Below are 24,021 nucleotides of genomic sequence, written 5' to 3' on the forward strand. Positions count from 1 at the left end.
TAATAGAGGCCCAACTTAAATGTATACCCCAAATTAAAAAAACACAGTAAAAGAACTAAAAAGAGCCAATGTACTTCTTTACATGGTTGTTAAGCCAGTGAGAGATAAAAAGGCATCTTTTAAAAGTGGAAGTCAAATCCTAGTGAGGTAAATAGAAAGGAGCATAAACACTGCCAAATTAAACATAAAAATGTAATACGAAAAGCCAAAAGGAGTTTGAAGAACAGCTAGCCAAAAACTCAAAAAGTAACAACAAAATGTTTAAGTACATCAGAAGCAGTACATCACTGCTAAACAAACAGTGGGGTCCCTGGATGATCGAGATAAAAAAGGAGCACTTAAAGACGATAAAGTCATTGAGGAGAAACAAAATGAATTCTTTGCTTCAGTCTTCACGGCTGAGGATGTTAGGGAGATTCCCAAACCTAAGCCATCCTTTGTAGGCGACAAATCTGAGGAATTGTCACAGATTTAAGTGTCATTAGAGGTGGTTTTGGAATTGAGAAACTTAACAGTAACAAGTTACTGGGACCAGATGGCATTCACCCAAAGAACTCAAATGTGAAATTGCGCAACTACTAACTATGGTTTGTAACCTGTCCTTTAAATCAGCTTCTGTATTCAATGACTGGAAGATAGCTAACATAGCGCCAATATTTAAAAAGGGCTCTAGAGGTGATCCTGGCAATTACAGACAGGTAAGTTTAACATCAGTACTGGGCAAATTAGTTGAAACAATAGTAAAGAATAAAATTGTCAGACACACAGAAAAACAAATTGTTGGGCAAAAGTCAACATGGTTTCTGTAAAGGGAAATCATGTCTTACTAATCTATTAGTTCTTTGAAGGGGTCAACAAACAGGTGGGCAAGGGGGAATCCAGTGGACATAGTCTACTTAGATTTCCAAAAAGCCTTTGACAAGGTCCCTCACCAAAGGCTCTTACGTAAATTAAGTTGTCATGGGATAAGAGGGAAGATCCTTTCATGGATTTCACTGGTTAAAAGACAGGGAACGAACGGTACAAATCAATGGTAAATGTTCAGAATGGAGAGGGGTAACTAGTGGTGTTCCCCAAGGACCAATACTATTCAACTTATTCATAAATGATCTGGAGAAAGGGGTAAACAGTGAGATGGCAAAGTTTGCAGGCAATACTAAACTGCTCAAGATAGTTAAGACCAAAGCAGACTGTGAAGAACTTCAAAAAGATCTCACAAAACTAAGTGATTGGGCAACAAAATGGCAAATGAAATTTAATGTGGATAAATGAAAAGTAATGCACATTGGAAAAAATAACCCCAACTTATACATACAATATGATGGGGGCTAATTTAACTACAACTAATCAGGAAAGAGATTTTGGAGTCATTGTGGATAGTCCTCTGAAGACGTACACGCAGTGTGCAGTGGCCATCAAAAAAGCAAATGGGATGTTAGGAATCATTAAAAAAAGAGAGTAAAACAGAGAATATCTTATTGCCCTTATACAAATCCATGGTACGCCCACATCTTGAATACTGCGTACAGATGTGGTCTCCTCATTTCAAAAAAGATATGCTGGTATTAGAAAAAGTTCAGAGAGGGCAACTAAAATGATTAGGGGTTTGGAACGGGTCCCATATGAGGAGAGATTAAAGAGGCTAGGACTTTTCAGCTTGGAAAAGAGGAGTCTAAAGAGGGATATGATAGAGGTATATAAAATCATGAGTGGTGTGGAGAAAGTGAATAAGGAAAAGTTATTTACTTGTTCCCATAATATAAGAACTCGGGGCCACCAAATGAAATTAATGGGCAGCAGGTTTAAAACAAATAAAAGGAAGTTCTTCACACAGCGCGCAGCGAACGTGTGGAACTCCTTGCCTGAGGAGGTTGTGAAGGCTAGGACTATAATAGGGTTAAAAAGAGAACTAGATAAATTCATGGAGGTTAAGTCCATTAATGGCTATTAGCCAGGATGGGTAAGAAATGGTGTCCCTAGCCTCTGTTTGTCAGAGAGTGGAGATGGATGGCAGGAGAGAGATTACTTATGTTCTTATGTACTCCAGGGGTTAGGCTGGCACAGCTACAGCGCTATTTTTTCACATCTCTGACAGCCATAGCTATGTCATCCTAAATTTTCAGCGTCAACTGGTCTGATGTCAGCCTGCTTTTTGGAAACCCATAAAAGCACCTGAAAAAAAGTTTAAGTTTTCCTTAAACTTCCAATGTCTTCCAAACGTAACAGGCACTAAGGGTGAAATACAGAGGCAAAGCGTACCTTAGGCCTTTTCAAAATTAGAAAGGGTTTGGTAGTATAGCTTTTCTGGCAAACCTCCTCCTACTGGAGACGCAGCTTATAGCCACAAGCCGAAGTTTTTTTTTTTTACTGGCATAGCTTGTATCAGTTCCCCAAATGAAATAAGTTATACCAGCAAAAGGACTTGTTTGATGGTATGACAGCCTCTACAGTAGGGCAGAGTACAGCTATATCAGTTAGGGATGCAATTTTTTTCTTCACACTTCTAACCTAGGCTTTGCTGGCATAGCCCCTTAAAGTTATGCAACTTTAGAGTGGTTGTGTAAGTCGTCATCTCTGAGGTAACTCATTAAGGAGCCATTTTCTAACACCTTTCTCCAGCTCCTCTGCATGCAAGTTGTATAACTCTTCTGAGTCTCACCCAGTGAGCCTAAGGGAGACTTAAAGAGTCTAAACAGGTGTAATACATTGAAAAAACTAATAATGTAAATTTAAACAAAACAAACCTGTACTGTTACACTTGACTGACTCACTTCTGAATTTGGCCTGCTATATTAGGACCCCTTTTACTAAAGAGTATATTAGTTCCAAATCATGCTGCAAGATCATTGACTTACACAGCACTAATTACCCACCAAGGTTTACAAAATCATTTGATAATCTTCCTGAATTAATTCTGAAAACCCACCACAAAAATGAAGACATGTAAACTAGTGCATGTTATTTGCACTATAATTGAGCAAAATACCTAGTATCTACATTTAGCAAAGTTCTGTCCAAAGTGAATAAATAATTCAAAGACAACTTCAATGAACACCCTTTGTAATTTTTAATTTAAAATTTACGAGGTTAACTAGAAGTTTGAGGAAGGCAGTTGGAGCCACTTCTATGATTAGCTTTAAAAATTAACGCCTGAATTTTAAATCCTATTCACTTTAATGAAATTCACACATCAATCAAGTGAATGAGGCTGTCAGAAACTCAGCAGCTGGGTCAACTCACAAAGAAAAAAGTGTTCTCCAGAGTAGTCACAGTAAAAGAAGAAAACATTTATTAGTCTTCCCCACTGTTGGGAAAGACCACTCTGTCTCTTAAAGAGAAAGGAGTCCAACCCCCTGCTCAAAGCTGGAACAACCCCAACTAAACCATCCCAAACAGGGCTTTGTCAACCCCGGCCTTAAAAACCTCTAAGGATGGAGGTTCCACCACCTCCCTAGGTAACCCACTGCAGAGCTTCACCAACCTCCTAGTAAACTAGTTTCCCCCCCCATATTCTCCCCCACTGAAACTTGAGACCATTGCTCCTTGTTCTGTCATCTGCCACCACTGAGAACAGCTTAGCTCCATCCTCTTTGGAACCCCCCTTCAGGTAGTTGAAGGCTGCTATCAAATCTCCACCCACTTTTCTCTTCTGCAGACTAAATAACCCCAGTTCCCTCAGCCTCTCCTCATAAGTCATGTGTCCCAGCCCCCTAATCATTTTCATTGCCTTCTGCTACACTCTCTCCAATTTGTCCACATCCTTTCTGTAGTGGGGGGCCCAAAACTGGACACAATAATCCAGATGTGGCCTCACCAGTGCCGAATAGAGGGAAGTAATCACTTCCCTCGATCTGCTGGCAACGCTCCTGCTAATGCAGTGCAATATGCTGTTAGCCTTCTTGGCAACCAGGGCACACTGTTGACTCATATCCAGCTTCGTGTCCACTGTAATCCCCAGGTCCTTTTCTGCAGAACTGCCGCTTAGCCAGTCGGTCCCCAGCCTGTAGCAGTGCATGGGATTCTTCTGTCCTAAGCGCAGGGCTCTGCATTTGTCCTTGTTGAACCTCATTAGATTCCTTTTTGGTGCAATACTCCAATTTGTCTAGGTCACTCTGGACCCTATCCCTACCCTCCAGCATATCTACCCTGAAGCTTAGTATCATCCGCAAACTTGCTGAGGGTGCAATCCATCCCATCATCCAGATCATTAATAAAGACAATGAACAAAACCAGCCTCAGGACCAACCCCTGGGGCACTCCGCTGCCAACTAGATATCAAGCCGTTGATCACTACCCATTGAGCCTGACAATCTAGCGAGCTTTCTATCCACCTTATAGTCCATTCATCCAATCCATACTTCAACTTGCTTGCAGGAATTCTGTGTGAGACTGTGTCAAAAGCTTTGCTAAAATCAAGGAATATCATGTCCACTGCTTTCCCCAGATCCGCAGAGCCAGTTATCTCATCACAGAAGGCTTGGTCAAGGATAACTTGCTCTTGGTGAATCCAGGTTGACTGTTCCTGATCACCACCTTCTCCTTCAAGTGCTTCAAAATGGATTCTTTGAGGACCTGCTCCATGATTTTTCCAGGGACTGAGACAAGCATGTCTTTACTACTGGGGGTAATACAACAATTTAGATTTTCCCTCCCATGTGAAGGGACTGCTTTCATTCACATACACCTTTAGCAGCAGCAGCCACCGCCACCGTCGCCATCCTGATGTGGAATAGGTGGCCTATGGAAAGTAGTTTTTAAAAGATGAACATGTCAGTATGCCCCACTCACACAAGTAGCCAGGTGTTGAAATGTGTGCAACTACAGCTACCATCTAATTTTACTTAAAGAAAAAAAAAATCAAGTAAACTCAAGACTGCAAAATTTTCATTACAGTAGCTGAGAGTAATAGAGAAGTGAGAACACATCAAGGCTTCAAGCACTCCTCAGGGGCCAGTAAAGAAAGGAGTTAATCAGCGCAGGGATCAGAGTTTTCTGTTAAGATGCAATCAGACTTTCACAAATAAGTTGATGAAACCTAAATTGGAAAAACAGCACCCTGAAACAGAGTTTGGAGGTGGGGGGAGAGGGGGGAAGAGAAATAAAACAAAACCAATGACCCCAACGTTCTGAGATGGTGTCTCAGAAAATCAAGAGCTTTCATTTTTATCTGTAGCAAGATCCCCTATACACAAAAATAAATGAGGGAGAAACCTGTATCTTTAAGAGAAACCTGTATCAAACCCAAGTTCTTCTATTAACGTTGTTAGTCGACAGTTTTATTTTTGAGTTTCTTTAGGCTACCAAATCAGTTAACTAAATGTCAAACTTAACTAAGTATGAAAAATTCATACAATCCACAACCTAAAAGCAAGCAATTCACTTTATATATATATTCTTGTCTCCAAGTGTTCTGCTGCACCTTCTGGGAATTTCACTCCTCATCCCATCCCTTATGCTTTCCTCTTCTCTGCTCTCTTTCTGGAATTTTTATTGATCCCTCACTTTCATTAGTACATCTTCTGATTCCCTTCACCTTTCCTGGAGGCTAACCATGCCCAGAGATTAACCAGTTTCACCCTTTGAGAAAACCCTCTCTGCACAATGGCCTAGAGCAGGAGCAGAATAAAACCAATTAGGTATCTGTCAGTTTTACTCTGCTGCTAGCATAATACAGCAACAGAATTTGGGTTGGAAAATAGAGACTACCCACAATTTTATTTGAGCATAAGCTTTCGTGAGCTACAGCTCACTTCATCGGATGCAGCTTATGCTCAAATAAATTTATTAGTCTCTAAGGTGCCACAAGTACTCCTTTTCTTTCTGCAAATACAGACTAACATGGCTGCTACTCTGAAACCACAATTTTATGTGAAGCATAAATGGCCTTTCACCAAAGCACTGTCTCTGGTACCTCCTGGTGATGCTCCAAGCTATTCTTCTAGTACTTCTGGCTAGTGTCTGATAAATTTTTTTAAGCCCTTTACCCAATAACAGTTTTGCTTTTATTATTAAATACCACCATGGGGCATTGATGTCAAGAAGCACTAATCAAATTAAGTTGGTTGTTGTAAAGCAGTGGTTCTCAACCCAGGTATGCAGAGGTCTTCCAGAGGGTACATCAACGCATCTAGATATTTGCCTAGTTTTACAAAAAAGCATAAAAAGCACTAGTGAAGTCAGTGCAAACTCAAAGTTCATACAGACAATGACCTGTTTATACTGTACTATATACACTATACACTGAAATGTAAGTACAATATTTATATTTCAGTCAATTTCTTTTATAATAATATGGTAAAAGTGAGAATGCAAGCAATTTTCCAGAATACTATGCTGTGACATTTTTGTATTTTCTTGTCTGATTTTGTAAGCAAGTAGTTTTTAAATGAGGTGTAACTTAGGGGTATGCAAGACAGATCAGACTCCTGAAAAAGGTACAGTAGTTGGGAAAAATTAAGAGCAACTATTGTAGAGCACTTACTTGGTGCCACAAATGAATAGCACTAATGTAGATAACACGCTCAGAACATTCCTGCTATACCTATTACAAATGGGGATTAATGATCTGCTGTGAAAATATTTGTCACACTGAAGTGTTGCTATCCATTAATATCAGAGAAATAAAACTGCATGCTGCCTGACGAAAACAGTTTAAAATTGCATTGTAATTCACTCACAGATTGAGGATTACACTATAGATATGTGAAAGTTACTATGGTACTTCTAGTCTATTCACCATTTTCCACTGCATCATTTTGCTATTTATAATCAGTTTTTGAAGTATATGATACATTTCAGATGGTTGTAACGTACTTTAAACTCAATTTATATTACATAAAAAGCATAAAACTAACATCTGTTTGAAGTGTGGGGAAGCACCAAGGATACAGTGCAAACAGAATGAAAGATATATATGATTACACAATACTGAATTAAAGATTACAATTAACCTCAAAATCACAATTGGAAGTCTCAATTTACAATCCCGCCCCACCTCCTTCGATTCACTTACCTGTAACATACTGACAATCTCAACTTTGTTGAAGAAAATAAAGGAAGTGAGGGTAGAAAGAAAATTCTCTTCAAAAACTGACGGTGTTGGCAAGATGATGTCCTGAATGTATTGTACCCTGTAAGTCTGATGAATCTTTTGCCTAAGTTCAGAGTCTGTTATAGGTATAACCTCTTTAAATTTTGCTGTTTTGGTCAAGAACTCCCTGTGCCTTTTTGGCTGAGCCAAAGCAGGGTCATACTCGAGGCATCCCACAACATCCATAATACACTCATCAGAAAACATTACCTCAAACAGAGTTGCTTTATTGAGGAACAAAATTCCTCTAATAATTTCATACAAATGATGTAAACCTTCAGTGTTCTCTAGATTTTCGCAAACCTGGAAAAGCTGCAATAGTTTTTTAATGTAGCCTTCATTTTCCAAGGCAAGCGCTAACTTTTCTCTACGGATGGGTGAGGAGAGAACAGAGGTAACTAGGTCAGCAATCTCTTCAAGTTTGTTGAGTTCACAAGTAGGAAGATCAATCAAATGACTAGTTTCAGGCATTTCTTCAAAGCGTTCTTCTTCTGATTCATCAATAAGGTCCTGTGTGACTTCCACTGATGGATCTTTACCTTGAACCTAAAAATGGAGTGTAAACAATTACTGTCTTATCCCAAAATATAGAGACATACAGAGAACATTCAAGTTGGTAATTTAAATAACTCACGTATAATTATATATAGTAGAACCTCAGGAGTGACAAACATCTTGGGAACTCAAAAAAAAAAATGCCTATGGCTTTTTTTTCAAAAGTTTATAACTGAACATTGACTTAACACAGCTTTGAAACTTCACTATGCAGAAGAAAAACGCTGCTTTCCCCTTTAAGTAGTTTATGTTTAACAAAGTACTGTGCTACATTTGCTTTTTAAAATTTTTTTAATTTATTTATTATTGGTGTGTCTGCTGCTCCCTGATTGCATACTTCTGGTTCCAAATGAGGTGTGTCATTGACAGGTCAGTTCGTAACTGTGCAGTTTCTACTGTAGTGCCAACAGCGTGTTAGTCACTTCACAGCCATGTATGAAATAAAATCACTGGCCTTAAATAATGATCATTTAAAAATTCTATATTTATTTCAAAACAAGGTAACTTTTAAAACTTTAAAGCTCTTTGCTTCTTCGTAATTCCATTGAAGTCATATTATAGAAGTAATTAAAATGTCCAAGTACATAGAGATAGTGAAGTTATACAGTAGGCATATAATGAATACCGTAAAAAGAACAATCCTTTTTGTAAACTGGGCTAGCAGAAGCACTAGGGAAACCCAATTATTAACAAACAACTGTTTCCTTTCCTATTTTGGACATTGGTCTGAAAGTGACTTGTAAAGTAAACAGAAACAAGTCTTAAAAACACAATGCAAGCTCAGACAGCATTCGGATTACATAACTAGGAATACACTTCAAATATTTAAAGTGAATACCATGACTCCTGGGGGAACTCTGCACCACTGCGCAATGCAGAATTGGTGCAGAAATTCGGGGGGGGGGGGAGAAGGGAGCTGGAGGATTCCCAGCAGCTGCAGTACTAAGCATGCCCTGAAGGAAGGAGTGGAGTGGAGTGCAGGAAACTCCATTTTAGCCCAGGACCCAGAATCAGGCTGTTTCTCTTCTGGATCCTGGTCTGGTGTCTGTGGGGTGAGAGTGTCTGGGCTGCGAAGGGGCCTGCGGCTTGGCTCTGGGGAGTGTGTGTGTGCGGGAGTCGGGATGGGGGGCAGGCTGCAGCTGGGTCTGGGAGGGTCTGCAAGTGTCTCGGCTGGGGGGCGAGGAAGCACAGCTGGGTTCAAGGGGATAGGGGATGTGTGCAAGTGTCTGGGCAGGGGGGAGTCCCTGCAGCTGGGCTTTGGGGGATAGAGGTGTGGGCATCTGTCCCTCCTGCTGGGCTCTGTAGGGGAGGGAGCAAAGAAGCAGGAACTAAGCTGTCATAGGGGTTTCCTTAACTCTCTCCTTCTTGGGGAAATTGTGTGTAGATTGTTAGAGACATGGTTGCTGATAGGTGTTTGAAATAAATTACCAAAGTAACTGACATTGGCATGATTATAGAGTGTTATTTTGACAAAATATGAAGAAAATATGCAAAGTGTTACATGTTCTTCTACATTTCTTGCTCTCCCCATACACGAAGAGTCTGTTCTGCAGTAGGCCTTCCCCTGCCCTAGTAGAATTCTAGGGGTAGAGAGGCAGCTACAGAGACTAGACCCACCAAGCTACTTATCCCATTAGTTTAAATCACTAACTAACTAAATAAATAAATAATTAAAAGAGCCTCAGCAGGGGCTGAGCTGAAAAATACTTAGCTAAACAAACTCAGGGTATCCAAGATTATACAAACTGAAGTTTTATGGAAGAGCTGTAAATCCTAAAAACTCAGCGTTTAAAAAAGAAATATGGAAGGTCAACCACAGCAGCACTATGACATGTTATTCATGCTATATCAAGTAAAACCAGTACAATGGTTGCTTTAGATTGCCCCTTACCTAAGACCCACCTCAAAGAATCCTCAGACACATTTGTTGAGAACAGTTCTGCTCCACCTTTATTAGAATACTTCCTCTCAACAACTGAATGTGTTGGTCTCTTTACTAGTTGCTTAACACGTTTCAAAACAGTTTTGTACCAAACCTAATTATAATAAACCTGAACAACATAGCACAATTCTTCCTGCATTGTTTTACAAACTGTTTTGAAACATGTGTTAAGCAACTAGTAAAGAGACCAACACATTCAGTTGTTGAGAGGAAGTCTTCTAATAAGGTGGAGCAGAACTGTTCTCAACAAATGTGTCTGAGGATTCTTTGAGGTGGTCTGAGGTAAGGGGCAATCTAAAAGCAACCATTGTACTGGTTTTACTTGATATCAGCATGACAGTCATCCCTATTTCTAGACAGGCCTACACAATATGAGGGAAAGGAAGGAAGGAAGACCAGGGAAAGCTACTTTTTAAAAAGTGCCACAGAATGCTTAATATTCATTGAGAATGGATAGACATGGACAGGAGTTCTGTGTTTAATAGGTCTCATTCAAAGGTCAAAGACTGATGTTAAATCAGTGGGTCCAGATTTATTTCCAGTGGAAGGTCACAGTGATTCAAACTTGACTTTTTCTGCCTATGATCCTGGAAACCCAGATGAGCGAATGCTGACCATTCCTCAACTTTTGATAAATCATTCAGTAAGGTATTAGTCAAAGTCTGACCCTACTTGCCACCAGGGGTCACCACTGCATACATGACAGGTTTCAGAGTAGCAGCCGTGTTAGTCTGTATTCGCAAAAAGAAAAGGAGTACTTGTGGCACCTTAGAGACTAACAAATTTATTTGAGCATCAGCTTTCTTGAGCTACAGCTCTGATGACTGCATACCGATGAAGTGAGGGGTAGCTCAACAAAAGCTTATGCTCAAATAAATTGTTAGTCTCCAAGGTGCCACAAAGTACTCCTCTTCTTACTGGCATAGAATGTTTGGGATGGTGCAGGAATAGACACACAGCAATTTATTTGACTGGTATTTTGAAATAAATTACCAAATTACCAAACTGAAACTGGAGTGATTATATTGTGTAATTTTGACAATATGCAGAATTTTGTAGAATTTTAAAATATTGTACACAGAATTTTTAGGTGCAGAATTGTCCCAGGATTAACCATTTCATGCCACTAAACATTTATGAGAGTACTTTGTAGTCACTACTAACCTGATCCCACTCATGTAACTAATTTCCTTTGCAACAAAAGCCAAGAATGGTACCTCTACTATTTTTGAGAGTGCAAAGTCAGTAGTACACTAACCCCTGCCCTTTCCATGAACAAAGAAAAACCCAAAAGCACTAACCTATTCAATGAACTGAGATATTAATTTCTGCCGATGTACTTGTAGTAATATTTGAGAACCATAATTATACTGAGGATAAGCCTTAAAACACTGAAGAAAATGAGCTCAGAAAACTAAACCCAACCCATTAAACACAATTTGCCTAAGCAATGCATCACTGTGGTCAGATTGCAGGGGGAGGAAGAGTTCCCTTTCACTCCATATATGTAGTCATAGCAGGCACAGAGGTAAGCCTTATGCCTACACAAGCAAAAAACCTTGGTAAGCATTATTCTAAATTAGTGTATTAACTTTCCCTCATTTTATTTCACTTCTACATTGTAATACGAATTTCTATAGATTTTCACTGTAATCTGACTTTTTAGCGAAACACAAGTTACAAAGCCAGAAGGTATATTGATCATCAGTCAGTATGACTTCTCAGGTAACACAGACCATAAGACCTCCCTAAATTAGTTAACATTGAACTAGAGCATATTTTGTGGAAAAACATCCCATCTTGATTTAAACCTGCACCTAGGAAGTTGCACATTTTATTGTTTCTGTAGGCTGAGCTAACTGCATAACCTGGCACTCCTAGTTTCCTTCCATTCTCCCTGACAAGATCGCGGTGAGCCACCCTCCTCCCACTATTTCAGGGACTCACTGCAAGCTCCCAACCCCATCCTTCATTCCAGGGCCTCTGAATATACCCCATTCACCCCTCCCCACCATGCCATAGCTTCTGCACACCTCCCCATTGTTCCTTCCAGGTCTCCCATTTCTCTCCATGCCATGGGCTCTGATCCCCCCCCTTTCAGGGCCTCTCATTCTTCCCCTCCAAAGCTGAAGCTCTGTGTGCCCCACCTCCTCCTCCTCCTCCTCTCTCCTTCTCTTCTGTCTGTCTCTTTCAGGGTGTCAGTGTTTGGAACTCAAGTGGGACATGGACAGAGATAAAATGAGGGGTTTTTTATGCTGGAATATGTTAATTTATACCATCAACTGATTCTTTGATTTACAGAGAATTACAGAAGAGGCTGACATTGTGGTTGTGCAACTAGATATCAAGGATTCTGTGTGCCCCTCATTTCTCCCAGATTTTCATCAAAATAGGGTTCTGCCTATTAGCGCCTAGAATAATCCCTGATATTTTAGAATTGATCAAATACGACATTCAAAAGTTACTGTGTTACATCAGAGAAATACCATCTAGTTGAGTGTAAATAAAAAGATCCTTTTAATAAAATTCCAATCACAGATCATAACATGGTCTCTTAAACTTTATCAGATTGATGCAATTGAAAAGGCCAATGTAAATCTCAATCTCAAAACAGGTTTCTGATGTAAAGTTTGCTTCTCCTCTTGTATTGATTTTACAATGGTGCAATTCCATTATCTTGTTATTACAGTTATAAGTCAGGAAGTGACCAGAGTAAGTCCTGCAAAATCTAAATGATCTATGTATGCTAAAAACCCACTATCAAGGATTATGAGTAAAATACCAAGAAGTGCTTAAGTCACATTTTCAAAAGTAACTTCTGCAATTAGGAGTCTAAGTCTCATTGAAAAAAAAAATGGGTCTTAGGCTAAGCGTCTATGTCATTTTTGAAAATGCAGCTTAGGCTCCTTAGAAGTTTTACTCTACATTTACATTTGAATAATGCTGTAATAGGGTCAGCCACCTTCCCTATGCCCCCTAATGGCCAGAGGTGGCTCTGCACTGCCCAAACTCAGTTTCCCCTTGCTTCCTTGATAACTCAAAAAGAGGCTTCCATAAGCCCAACAGCAGCCCTTACTGGAGTCTGGTTTTATTAACAAAGTTCCAAAATGAATACAAACAGGCCTTAGCCTGGGCACAGCCCTTTCTCCATGAGATACTGTCTCTTCCTCTATTTTCTAAATCTCTGGAGAAGACAGGTCCTGGCCTGTCTTCTCCAGCTTTGTCCCAAGAAGAAAGAACCAGCTGGAACTTCTATTTCTCTCCCAAGCCCCTTCAGGGGACACTTTCTCTCCCTGCAGCTTCACTCACTCTGTAGTTCCCCCTTGGCTATCCAAAAGGATGTTATGCTACCACCTCACAGGCCTGGTTTAGTGACATGACTCGATCCACCTGGAGAGGCAAATCAGCTGTGTCACAGGTAGACAGAGACCCATCTCCCTTTAGTAGGGCCAGCAACATTCACCATTACATTTAGTTTACAAAAATATGGACTTCCATCATGAAAAATAGACACTTTGCTCAAAATAGTAACAAAGACCTAATAAATTTAGCATGTTACACACTTTTGAGTTAAGTTACAATGGCATAAATAACTTCTGTTAGTATAGCATTTAAAAATCTGAAAGCTTAGCTGTTTTTATATCTAAAGAGCACATACAGAAATGTTTTTAAAAAATAAATGTCATAATTAAGAATTATTATAATATGAGGCTATCCCCCTATAAGCCTGATCCTGAGACAGAAATTAGACACATGGAAAGTAAGTTAATGAGGTAATACACAGAACACATCTGGATGAAGATCAGTGGCTAGCTCCTCTGATCTTTGTTATAGAGAACAGTTAAACAAAAGCCAATGAGCATACTGAACTGATCCAAAAATTAACACGGTTGGCTCATTATTTGTTATTGTTTCACTTACTCCAAGAAGAGAACTGAAAAGCAATCTGAAAGTGGACTGAAAGGTTGCTAATTCTTGTAAAGATTACATCACCAAAATATTCTCTTCTGCAGTAATATTTAGGGCCTAATCCAGCAATGTGTTTGGACTCCCTCAAATAACAGCACACTCCCTCAACCCACAGTCAGTCACTACAAGAATTATTTTCTCTTCTTTCTCCAGAAGTGGTAAACAGCATTGTCAAAATGCTGCATTTCCTACATTGACATTAATGTATTCCGGGGGAATTCTGCACCACTGTGCAAGTGCAGATTTCATGTCTCCCACAGAATAATAGATTCTGCTGGGAAGGTGCTGCAATTACAGCTTTCACCCACCAGGGTCTGCTGTGGTACCAGAAGAGAAGGCAGCCTCAGCAGCCAGCTGCGGAGAAGGAGGGACAGAGGCTGCCTTCCTCATAGCAACCTGTGGACCCAGGTGAGGAGGCAAGGGACATAGGTGGGAGGGGGAGGGGAAGAGGACAGAGAAGGCTGCTGGGGGGGGCAACAAAGACCAGGATTCAGAAGGGTTAGAGGGGGGACAGACTGGGTGGGGCCATAGGATAGTGGGGTGACAGCATTAAGCCAGAGGCTGAGTGGGGAGCAGGGACACATGGGGGAGGGAGAAGGGAGTGCAGGGACACATGGGGAAGGGAGAAGAATGCTGACTGAATGGGAGAGGCTAGGGTCAGCCAGGGTCTGCACTGGGGAGGCTCTACATCTCCTAACAATCCCTCCATCCCCCCCCCTCCCCAAAAAATCACCCATTCCATTCTTCTCCTATCCACACCCAATAATCCTCCAGGTTCACTCCCAGGCTCTTTTCCAGCAATTACTTCCTCTTCTTCAACTCCTCCATTACGCCCGACTCCCCCAAGTCTTTGCACTGCTTCTGAGGGGCGTGAGATGTACACTTCTGTGTTTAATTTGAATTATTATTCAGAGTTCTGTATTAATATGCCTACTACATAATCTATTTCTCAAAAAACATTCCCTGAATCATTTTGTTGTCTGTATTGTTACAGACATATTTGCTGACACGTATTTTGAAATAAATTACCAAAATAATTGAAACTGGTGTGATTATAGGGTGTTTTGACAAAAAATATGCAGCATTTTAAAATATTGTGCACAGACAATTTTGGATGCAGAATTCCCCCAGGAATAATGGTTCCTAAATTTAAGGAAAACTCCAGGTTAAAAACAAACAACAATTAGGTATATAAAAGATATTTTAAACCATATCTAATCACAAGTAGAGTAAACCACTGAAGACCAGAGTTAAATGCCAAATATAATAATGGATAATTAAACAAAGATTCCAGTTTGACAATCCGATATGCAAACTAGGACTGAAAGAGTTAGCTTTCCACATTAGAAAGTACTGAAAATCAGAGTTTCAATGTTGGAAGGTAAGTTCTATAGTTTTTGCCCATTTATTTTGTTGAACTTTGAAACAGATTTAAAATGTTTCTAATGGGAAAATTGATTATTTCAGTCTTAATTTCAAACTTTACCTCTTCTAGGAAGCATAATTAAAATGGCAGCTGAAAAGAGACAACAGCCCCAATCACTGAAGAGACATACTGAAAAGTATAGAATTTATATTTTATTCAATATGTGCTGTCCTTAGGGGGGGAAAAAAAAACCTATACTTTCTGTCAAACTGAAGCTGCCTTCTGGGAATTATTAAGAATTGAATGGGCCTCTGAGCAGCTACAGGCATCAGTGTCAACAGCAAAGAATCAGAATTACTGTATCAGGCAGCTGAACCCTAAAAATATAAACATGCTCTTACTTTATATTTGTTTTAAAAATTATGGCACACAAAATGAGCAGACAGGACACATCAAAATTTGAAAATTAGAATTTTAAAAATTAACTGTACCTGGCAGATTTTTTCCCAAATTTCATCACAGCCAGCTTTTTCTTGAAAACTCAGCGCTAAATCATAATTCTCTGCTTCTGACCAAACAATCAAGGTGTCCTATTTAAAAATAAATATTTGTGATTTTCAAAAAAAATTCAGGTGCAATACAAAATAGACTGAATGCCATACAATACGTAATATATCCAAGTACGCAATTACTACTTGAACGGGTGTTAAAATTGTCAAGACAGAATGACATATCACATCAAGGAGGATGAAATTACCAGTTCTGCTATGAGTATAAGACTCTTTACAGTCTCTCTGATAAATGAAGGGGGGGGGCGAGAAGAGGGCAGGGGCACCCAGCCAGCCAGCTACAAAATCCCTGTTAGTAGCTATTCTCTACTTGCTTTACCTGTAAAGGGTTAAAAAAGCCCATAAGTAAAAGGAGGGGAGGGGCACCTGACCAAAAGAGCCAATGTGAGGGCTAGAACTTTTTAAAATTGGGAAAAAACTTTCCCTTTGTCTGTCTGTGGTTGTTCTCTGGAGAGAGGAGAGACAGAGCAGCAATGCTGTAAGAAGCTTTAAACCAGGTATGAAAAATCATACCTAGAACCTACTTATCTGAAACCCCAGATATGCAAGTAGATAAGGGAATGTCTAGGTAGACGTGACTGGATTTCTCTCTTATTTCTTTATGGCTTGCGGACTCCTCTGTGCTAACCCTCAAATGCTTGTTTTGCTTGTAACCATTAAGCTGGACCTCAAGAAAACCATTCTTGATGCTTAATTATATTTGCTCTTTTTAAATCCAGCAATACCCTACATTCCAGATGTATTTCTTTCCTTTTGTTTTTAATAAAATTTACCTTTTTAAGAACAGGATTGGGTTTTTTGTGTCCTAAGAGGTTTGTGCATATGTTGTTTAATTAGCTTGGTGGCAACAACTGACTTCCTTTGTGTTCTTTCTCAGCTCTTCTCCAGAGGTAGTGGGAGGGAGGCGGGGGGCATGAAAGGGCTTGAGGGTACCCCACAGGGAGGAATTCCCAAGTGTGCCTTCCTGGGTCAAAAGGGGAGGTTTTTTTTGCTCTTGGGTGGTGGCAGCACCTACCCATCCAAGGTCAGAGAAAAGCTGAAACTTTGGGAATTTAATATCAGACTGGAGTGGCCAGTATTAATTTTTAGAATCCTTGCAGACCCCCACCTTCTGCACTGAGTGGGGAATCAGCCTGGACAGTCTTTCATGTCCTACCACCCAAAACATAATTTGATCCAATCTTATTAAACATTCAGAATAAATTTACATGAAAAAAGACTTAACATTCTTCCTCTCAACAGAAATACCCTGGAATTTAAGGTAGTCGTAAAGATGAATGCACACATTAAAGTAAACAACTTATTTACAATATGGTAATGAAAAAAAACCTTTTCCATATTTAAAAATACACAAATATGAGATTAAATGTTCTCTGAAATGAAAATATGAATGTAACAATTTGGGAAATAATTCCACACATGTTCCAAATGTATAATTTTAAACACAGATCAACTGTAACTCAAAGAAACAAGGTGGATAAAAATGATTTTTTTTTTTTTTAAAAAAAAAAAGGATTTTAATCTTATTAAACTTTTTTAAAATAAACCTATTTAAAATTAAAGTTGCAATTATAGCAACCTTTGTTATGGTTTAAACTCACTCTTTAATTTTAATTAATTTAATTTTTAATTTAAAAAAAAAAGCAGTATATGTTTACTGCTAAAGTTTTAAGACAATTAAATCACTGAACTAGCAGAAGCCCTCTCTAAGCTCCTGGAACCAGAGTCTACCAAAGTGCTAAACCAGCTTTTGACAGCAACAGCCCTTCTTCTGCAGGTTCAAAGGAATATTTTCTTCATTTCAGTTTATTTAATTAGTTCAGTTCAATTAGTTCATTCAAAGTTGAAAACTAATAAGTTGAGAAACCTGGAAAGCTGGTTTTCCTTTCTGAATAAAAAACTAGGTGAGAGAATGAGAGCTACTAGTTCTAAAATCTCAAAGCACACAGTGACAAGAAACAATCAGTTCCATTAATTAACTGCAGATAAAACGTACTGTGTTAAAACATGTTTTTCATTTAAAAATTATTAATAATCTTTTTGAAACGTATCCAGCACATTTAAGGTATTTTCATTTAACTAATTTTAAACTTTAAGATCCCCTTTTTTTGCATTTTAATTTCATTAAAATTCCCATTCAAATGGTGCCTGACACACAACACAAGTAAAAAAATTAGTCTAATAAATTAGAAATGCATTATTCACCGTTTTCTAACAAAAGTATTAAGAATCTGAATCCATGAAATGAACTGTTTAACGACTTAAATAAATGTGTACAAATATAGTGTTTCTTCCTGGTTTTCAGAAAACCAACCTTTCTTTAGGAAAAAACTAAAAAGTACAAATGCAAAATACAATTAAAACAAATTATTTAAATGATGATTAAAATTGCTTTGATTTAAATCAATCCACCTGTGAAGAGGAAAATCTTTTAGAACTACAAATTTATAAAGTTTATATATTGTACAATATATTTTTAACATGTTATTCATTAAGTTACTATATGATGATACTGGAGTTATGTATTTTTATTCAGGACTTGTATATACAAACACAAGTTCATGGAAGTCTGCGGTGTAAATCTACCTCACACTACCAGCTGTGCCATGCCCTAAGTGCCCATGTGGACCCTGCTACTGTACTCTACAAGTTCCCTAGTTCATTTTTTTCCTCTGTAATTACCCACTCGTGTTAGCAAACAGTGAACCCAAAGAAGTAGAGGGATTCTTTTAATTTACTGGACAGATTCAAGGAAAAATAATCCTTGCAAAAGTTTCTTGTTACAATGAAGACAAACCTTTGTAGAGGGCCAAGTCCAGCCCTAGCTAGGATCAAGCTCAGCTCCAATGACATCCATTTACAAAAATGCTAGCTACTTTATAAGGAGGCGATGCCTAGTTTTTCTTGGTTTTGGGGGGGATGCTGTGGTGATAATATATTTAATAATGTGGAGATATATATTAAGAAATTGCAACTTTAAAGACCAGGAAAAAGAAACAAGCCCTCTAAAGGTAGGCAAACAGAGAAACTTATGCAAAGAAGTTAAGTAATTTGCAGTAGCACTACATACTAAAATTTAGGGAACTGAATAGATCAGGAGGTTGGTAATACCATCTAAAGTCTCATCTCTGAATTAATAGTGACCAAAACTCAACATGGGGAAAATCCATGCCAGGAACAGGAAACTGAGGCATCTTACAGCATTTCTCCCTAATAATTACTTGGGGTGAACCAACATGATGTCTCTCGCAGTAAAACAGGTTGATTGTTTGTCCCACAAATAGATGTCCCAGCAGAGGTGGAGTACCAGCCCCAGGTCTTAGACCAAACCAGCCCAGCCCTGGCCTCCATCAGAGGGCAGCACAGATCCCTGTGAAGCCATGGCAGCTTCCCCTCCTCTGGCCATCAAGCACTTTCCAAAACTATCTGTGAGGTGTTCCAGTATAAAGTGGAGCCATCACAAGACACTGCTGAGTGCGTCACCATTATCTTTGGTACACTACTCTCACAGGGCTGAAGCAGAGGTCTGCCTACAGTGTGTTTGACTTCACAAGACTTTATTGCCTTGAGTTAGGGCTTCTCTTTTTGGGAAAGTTTACCAGTTAATTCAGACCAATACAGTTAAACAACATAGTTATAGTGGTATAACTCACTGCATGGACACACTTATTCTGAAAGCTTTTTCCTGTTTGGTTTAAACCACTTCCAAAGTAACGTTAGATAAACCCAAAAAACCACTATTGCTCCAGAGAATCCACACACGGCATTATACTAGTATAGCTATGTAAGGGCTTGTCTACACTGGCAAGTCTCTGCACAGTAAAGCAGCTTTTTGTGCTCAAACTAAAGACATGTACATGCTGCCAAGCCACTTTGCGTGCAGAAACTCCTCACTTGCACTGCTGAGGAAAAAAAACCAAAACAAAAAAAAAAAAAAACACCTCAACAAGAGTTGTAAGGCTATTAGCGCAGAGGCTCCAGCGCTCTATTGCCAGTGTGGACGCTTGATTGCTTTCCATGCTGTAACTGGCCTCCTGAGCTGTCCCATAATGCCTCAAGTAACCGCTCTGCTCATTGTTTTGAACTTGGCTGCTCTGGAGACATGCTCCTCTCCCCTTTCAAAGCACCGTTTCTGACAACCCTTGTCTGCTGATTTGTTCTGGGACACAAATCAAAGCATTAATATGGAATGCTCCTGCTGTTGAACAGAGGCGCATGCATGTATGTACCCCCACCCCCCAGGACCGGTTGCTTCCTGCTGCTGTCTGAACTTACAAGACAGCATGCTGACACACACACTGTCCCTCTCCCTGCTCGTTCATTCATAGACACACACGCTCTTCCCCCTCCCACTCTTCAGTTGAAAAGCAGCTGGCAAAGTAGTAGGATACCCATGGAACAAAAGGATTGGGAAACCTGCATCATGTGACACTATGCCTGCCCCATGAGGTATGGCAAACTCTTCCCAAAGCACCCTGCCGCCAGTTGCACAGTGGGATACTACCACAATGCACCGTTTTCTTTGCTGTTTCAAGAGCTGCTAATGTGGATGCGCTCCAGCATCACAAGGAGCGCAGGATGGACACGCAACAGCAGTTTAGTTCCAGCATTTTAATAAAAGTGTATAACTTGTGGTGCAGAAACTTGCCAGTGCAGACATACCCTAAGTTAAATTTACCTTTCCTTAGCTTATACCAGTATAATTTTACTGTGTAGACAAGACAGACATTGCCAGTTAAATTGAGGTACTTCACACATTTGTAAAGGCTAGGGTGGATACCCCGAACACATTTGAGCGAGGCGCTAAGTGTTTTTTCTTCTTCCTATGGATCACTTTTTGTCTGAATTGTCCAGGGAGCTTACAAAAATAGCCGCAATTAACCCATGGTTTAAAAAAACGGGTGGGGAGACGTACCCAGTGCATCTCTGGAGAGTCTTCCATGGGAATGAAAAAGGAGAAGGGAAAGAAGGCCATAGAGCTGGCACTGCTCCTCCCTGCCTTATCTCAGAAGCACCTGATCTAGCTCTCCTCAGTGCATAGAATAGAAAAATGATCAAGCCCATCACCACTTAACAGCTGTTCAATATGTTGAAAGCCACCTATTTAGTCCCCGACAGACAGATTCCTCATAACATAAAGAGAGCACAACTACCATACTTAGGCCATGTCTACACAGTGACTGCTACAGTGGCATAGCTATGGTGCTACTCCTATGCAGAATGTTTTTTTTCTGTTGCTGTACGTAATCCACCTCTCTGAGAGGCAGTCACTAGGTTCACAGAAGAATTCTTCCTAACTGTGTCTATACCAGAGGTTATGTTGGCATAGCTATGGTTTCAAGGGTATGAATTTTTCTCACCCGAGAGCCAGCTATGTCAACCTAACTTTTAAGGCCTTAGCATAGTTGCCAAAGACTGAAGAGGCACAGAAACTTAATTACTTTCTCATTTTAAGAGAGGGCTTCCCTTCAATGCAAAGTTAATTCCTGCTGAAGCTTGAATGTTGCCCCCAATTTGACCCTGATCCATACACAAAAAATCCTTCACTCAGTACAGTGCTGCCCTTAACTTGTGCTCGCCAACTCAACAGGGAGTGTAGGCTAAAACCCAAATGAACACAAATCGTCAGTTGCTAACATGACCACTTCAAAGTGTGGATACTTCTAACTAACGTTTGAGTGCTAACGCCACTCAAATGCAGCTAGTCTTCCAATACTTTCCACAATCCCCCAGCTATCTCCCCTCCACCTCTGTACGCAGCCTCTGCACTCTTCTTGGGGGGGGGGGGGGGGAACAAAAAAAAAAAAAAACCAAAAAACGTACTGCTGCTTTCTCATGGGAACAAGTCAGTACAAAAAATGCTCATCACTGCATCTCATACCCTACATCAGCCTCCTTCTTCCAAAATGACAGTCCCATGCCCAACCTCTGGCATAAACTAATTTAATTTAGTGTTGCCAGACTAACACCACTTCTGCGCACATGCCCAGAAAGAACAGACAAGTTCTTCTACAATACACTGGAAAAGAATTTATAGAGTGACTCAGCATACTGAAGCACTAAGAACCATAGGATGTGCCCCCAGAAGCCTGAGTACCACACATGAATACTGTGCCACTACATACATGACAACTCAAGTGTTATTTCACAATGTGGTCGCTCTCACTAGAGCTAACTTGAGAGGATTAACTTGAGTGAAGATTAGTCAACTTAACTCTATATGGAATACATACCCCAAATCATGGTTAAACACACTACTGCAGCAGCGTGGTGTACTACATTGCTGAAGCCTATGATGTTTCCGATTCTGTAGTCAATCTGCACTTTTCACATGACAAATTTTTTTTCATAGTAAGAAAATATCCCTAAATAATTAAATGCAATAGTTCCTCTAAAAATTAACCTGGAAGCGTTTTTTTAAATTTTATTTTAAAATCATGTTTACATGTGGTTTGTTTTGTTTTGTTTTGTTTTTTTAGCAAAACAAGCATTGGGCCTTTTCAACTCTAGTCTACAATTTGTTTTGCTTACTGTAATTTGAAGATTTTTTTCTGCACCATGTGTCAATACAAACTTAGGTACATCCACACCACAAATGCAGGTGTAACTATAGTGTGGGCAGAGATATCACTGCTAAGTTTAATCTAGCTAGTTCAGGTAATAATTACAATGAAGACGTGGACCCTGGCATGGGGTTGCAACTTGAGTACTTACTCAGGGTCCATGTCAGGCTTCTGTTAGAATGGCTAGCTGCACTGAAGCCTATGCTGCCACACATTCACTACTATTGTTACCCAAGCTAGCATAGATATGCCTATCCGTGCTACAGTTATACCTTAATTTGCAGTACATACATACCCTTAGAAGAAGAGACAGAAGATTAAATATTTTATTGTGTATTTAACAGATTAAGAGTTTGCAAATATTTTCACTGTACAAGAAGTAAATAATTGTGCATCAGTATATGCCAGCAGTTCTCAAACTGTGGGTCAGGACCCCAAAGTGGGCTGGTGTGTAGACTTGCCCTAGCCCTGCCACCTGAAGTCCCCAGGGCTGAAGTCCTATTGATTTATATGGAAGTTTCTCAGACGCCAGAATGATAGGTGACAATATGAAATCTTAAAGAGAGAATTCAGAACAAACCAGCACACCTTTTCAGCAACACAATCTGCATTCGGTATTGCATTCAGTATTAATTCTCTGTGCACTGTCTCTACTGAACACAGAGTCCACTCCAAGGCTATCTTGATTTTCAAAACACAGCATAAAAATGGACTGAACTATCTTAGAAACCATCCCTCTCCTCTGCAATCATGGCCTCCCCATGACAGCTATACTCCACTGAAGCAATTAAACCACCATTCAGTAGGTAGAAACTTGTAACCATGGGAGATGAAGAACCTTCATGGGAACTTGAGCCAAGACTATGGAGCTCATTGCCAGATCAAATAATGTTGATCAATAATCTTGCTACATTCAGAACTAAATGCAAACCTGTTCACTCAAGTTCTCTTGCAACCGTACCCCACAGTCTGATATTTTTGTATTAATTAGAAAACCTCAGCTTGCCCTTTTGTGGAAAGGGTCAAAAAGTATTATTGTTTTTTTACTGGTGGGAAATGCTCAGAAACTATGGTAATGGATACTAATATGAGAACCTGGAAAAAAGAGGTAGAGAATCTATTGTGGAGAAAAAGGGGGCAGATGGAAAAAGAAAAGCAGCAGAAAACCAATGAGGACAACATTTTCTATAACAGATAGAAAAAGACAAACAGAAAAAAGGGAAGTAATAGAAGGGGAAAGAACAGGTAATAAAAGCAAGAAAACATAATACATGACTTTTTTAATGGATCACTAGAAGGTTGACAATATGTTAAATTCAGTGCCAAACTGTTTTATTCTTTTGATTTACAGAAGGCATGCCCTCAAAAGATGGTGGTGTGCAAGTGTATTTAACCCTGGCTAGTCAGCTTAGTTAGGTCAGGCTAGAAGGTGGGCCTGAACAATAATAAAAAAAAAAAAAAAGCCACATTGTAGAGTCAGATTCCTTGATGTCATTTTCAGAGAAAGAACTAAAGAAATAACCAGTATGCTGAAACGCTGCTCGTGGAGGCTTTATTTTCCTGTTTGAAATAATCACTTAATTCATATTGGGTTAATAGCAAACATAAAAAAGGAATCAATTATATGTCTACTCCATATTTAAGTATTCTTCCATTCATGAGTTCAAGATAGTCCCCAAAATGCCTATCAACCAACAGCCCCTTTCTCCAAACACCTTAAATTATAACATTAATAGAAGTACAATTTTTCAAAGTTTGCAAACAATTTTTCAACCTGCACAGAAAACAAACATCAGCAAATCTATACGGTGAACCTTTTGCCCTTTTCTGTAAATCAGCATTAATTTTTGTGCCAAATTCAGTACAAAATGATAGGACAAAGGAAGCTGGTACTTGCCTGCTGTTTTTGATATGCAGTGTTTGGATTTATCTTTGATTCCAACAATAGAGAACCTGAAAAGGTAATA

The 24,021-nt window shown here is 39.5% G+C and overlaps 1 protein-coding gene across 6 annotated transcripts in view; it reads right to left on the reverse strand.

Moving 5' to 3' along the window:
* Positions 1–24,021, reverse strand: part of PPP4R3B (protein phosphatase 4 regulatory subunit 3B) — an 85,620-nt gene that overhangs the window by 54,649 nt on the left and 6,950 nt on the right. For all 6 annotated transcript variants that reach the window (XM_043512331.1, XM_043512332.1, XM_038395590.2 and 3 more), the window contains exons 2-4: positions 23,952–24,007; positions 15,414–15,512; positions 7,013–7,636 (exon numbers count right to left, since the gene is read on the reverse strand). In XM_043512331.1, coding sequence (XP_043368266.1) covers positions 7,013–7,636; positions 15,414–15,512; positions 23,952–24,007 — 779 coding nt within the window. The remainder of the gene's footprint in view (positions 1–7,012; positions 7,637–15,413; positions 15,513–23,951; positions 24,008–24,021) is intronic.

This window comes from Dermochelys coriacea, chromosome 3 (assembly GCF_009764565.3).
Source record: "Dermochelys coriacea isolate rDerCor1 chromosome 3, rDerCor1.pri.v4, whole genome shotgun sequence".
NCBI classification, from domain to species: Eukaryota; Metazoa; Chordata; order Testudines; family Dermochelyidae; genus Dermochelys; species Dermochelys coriacea.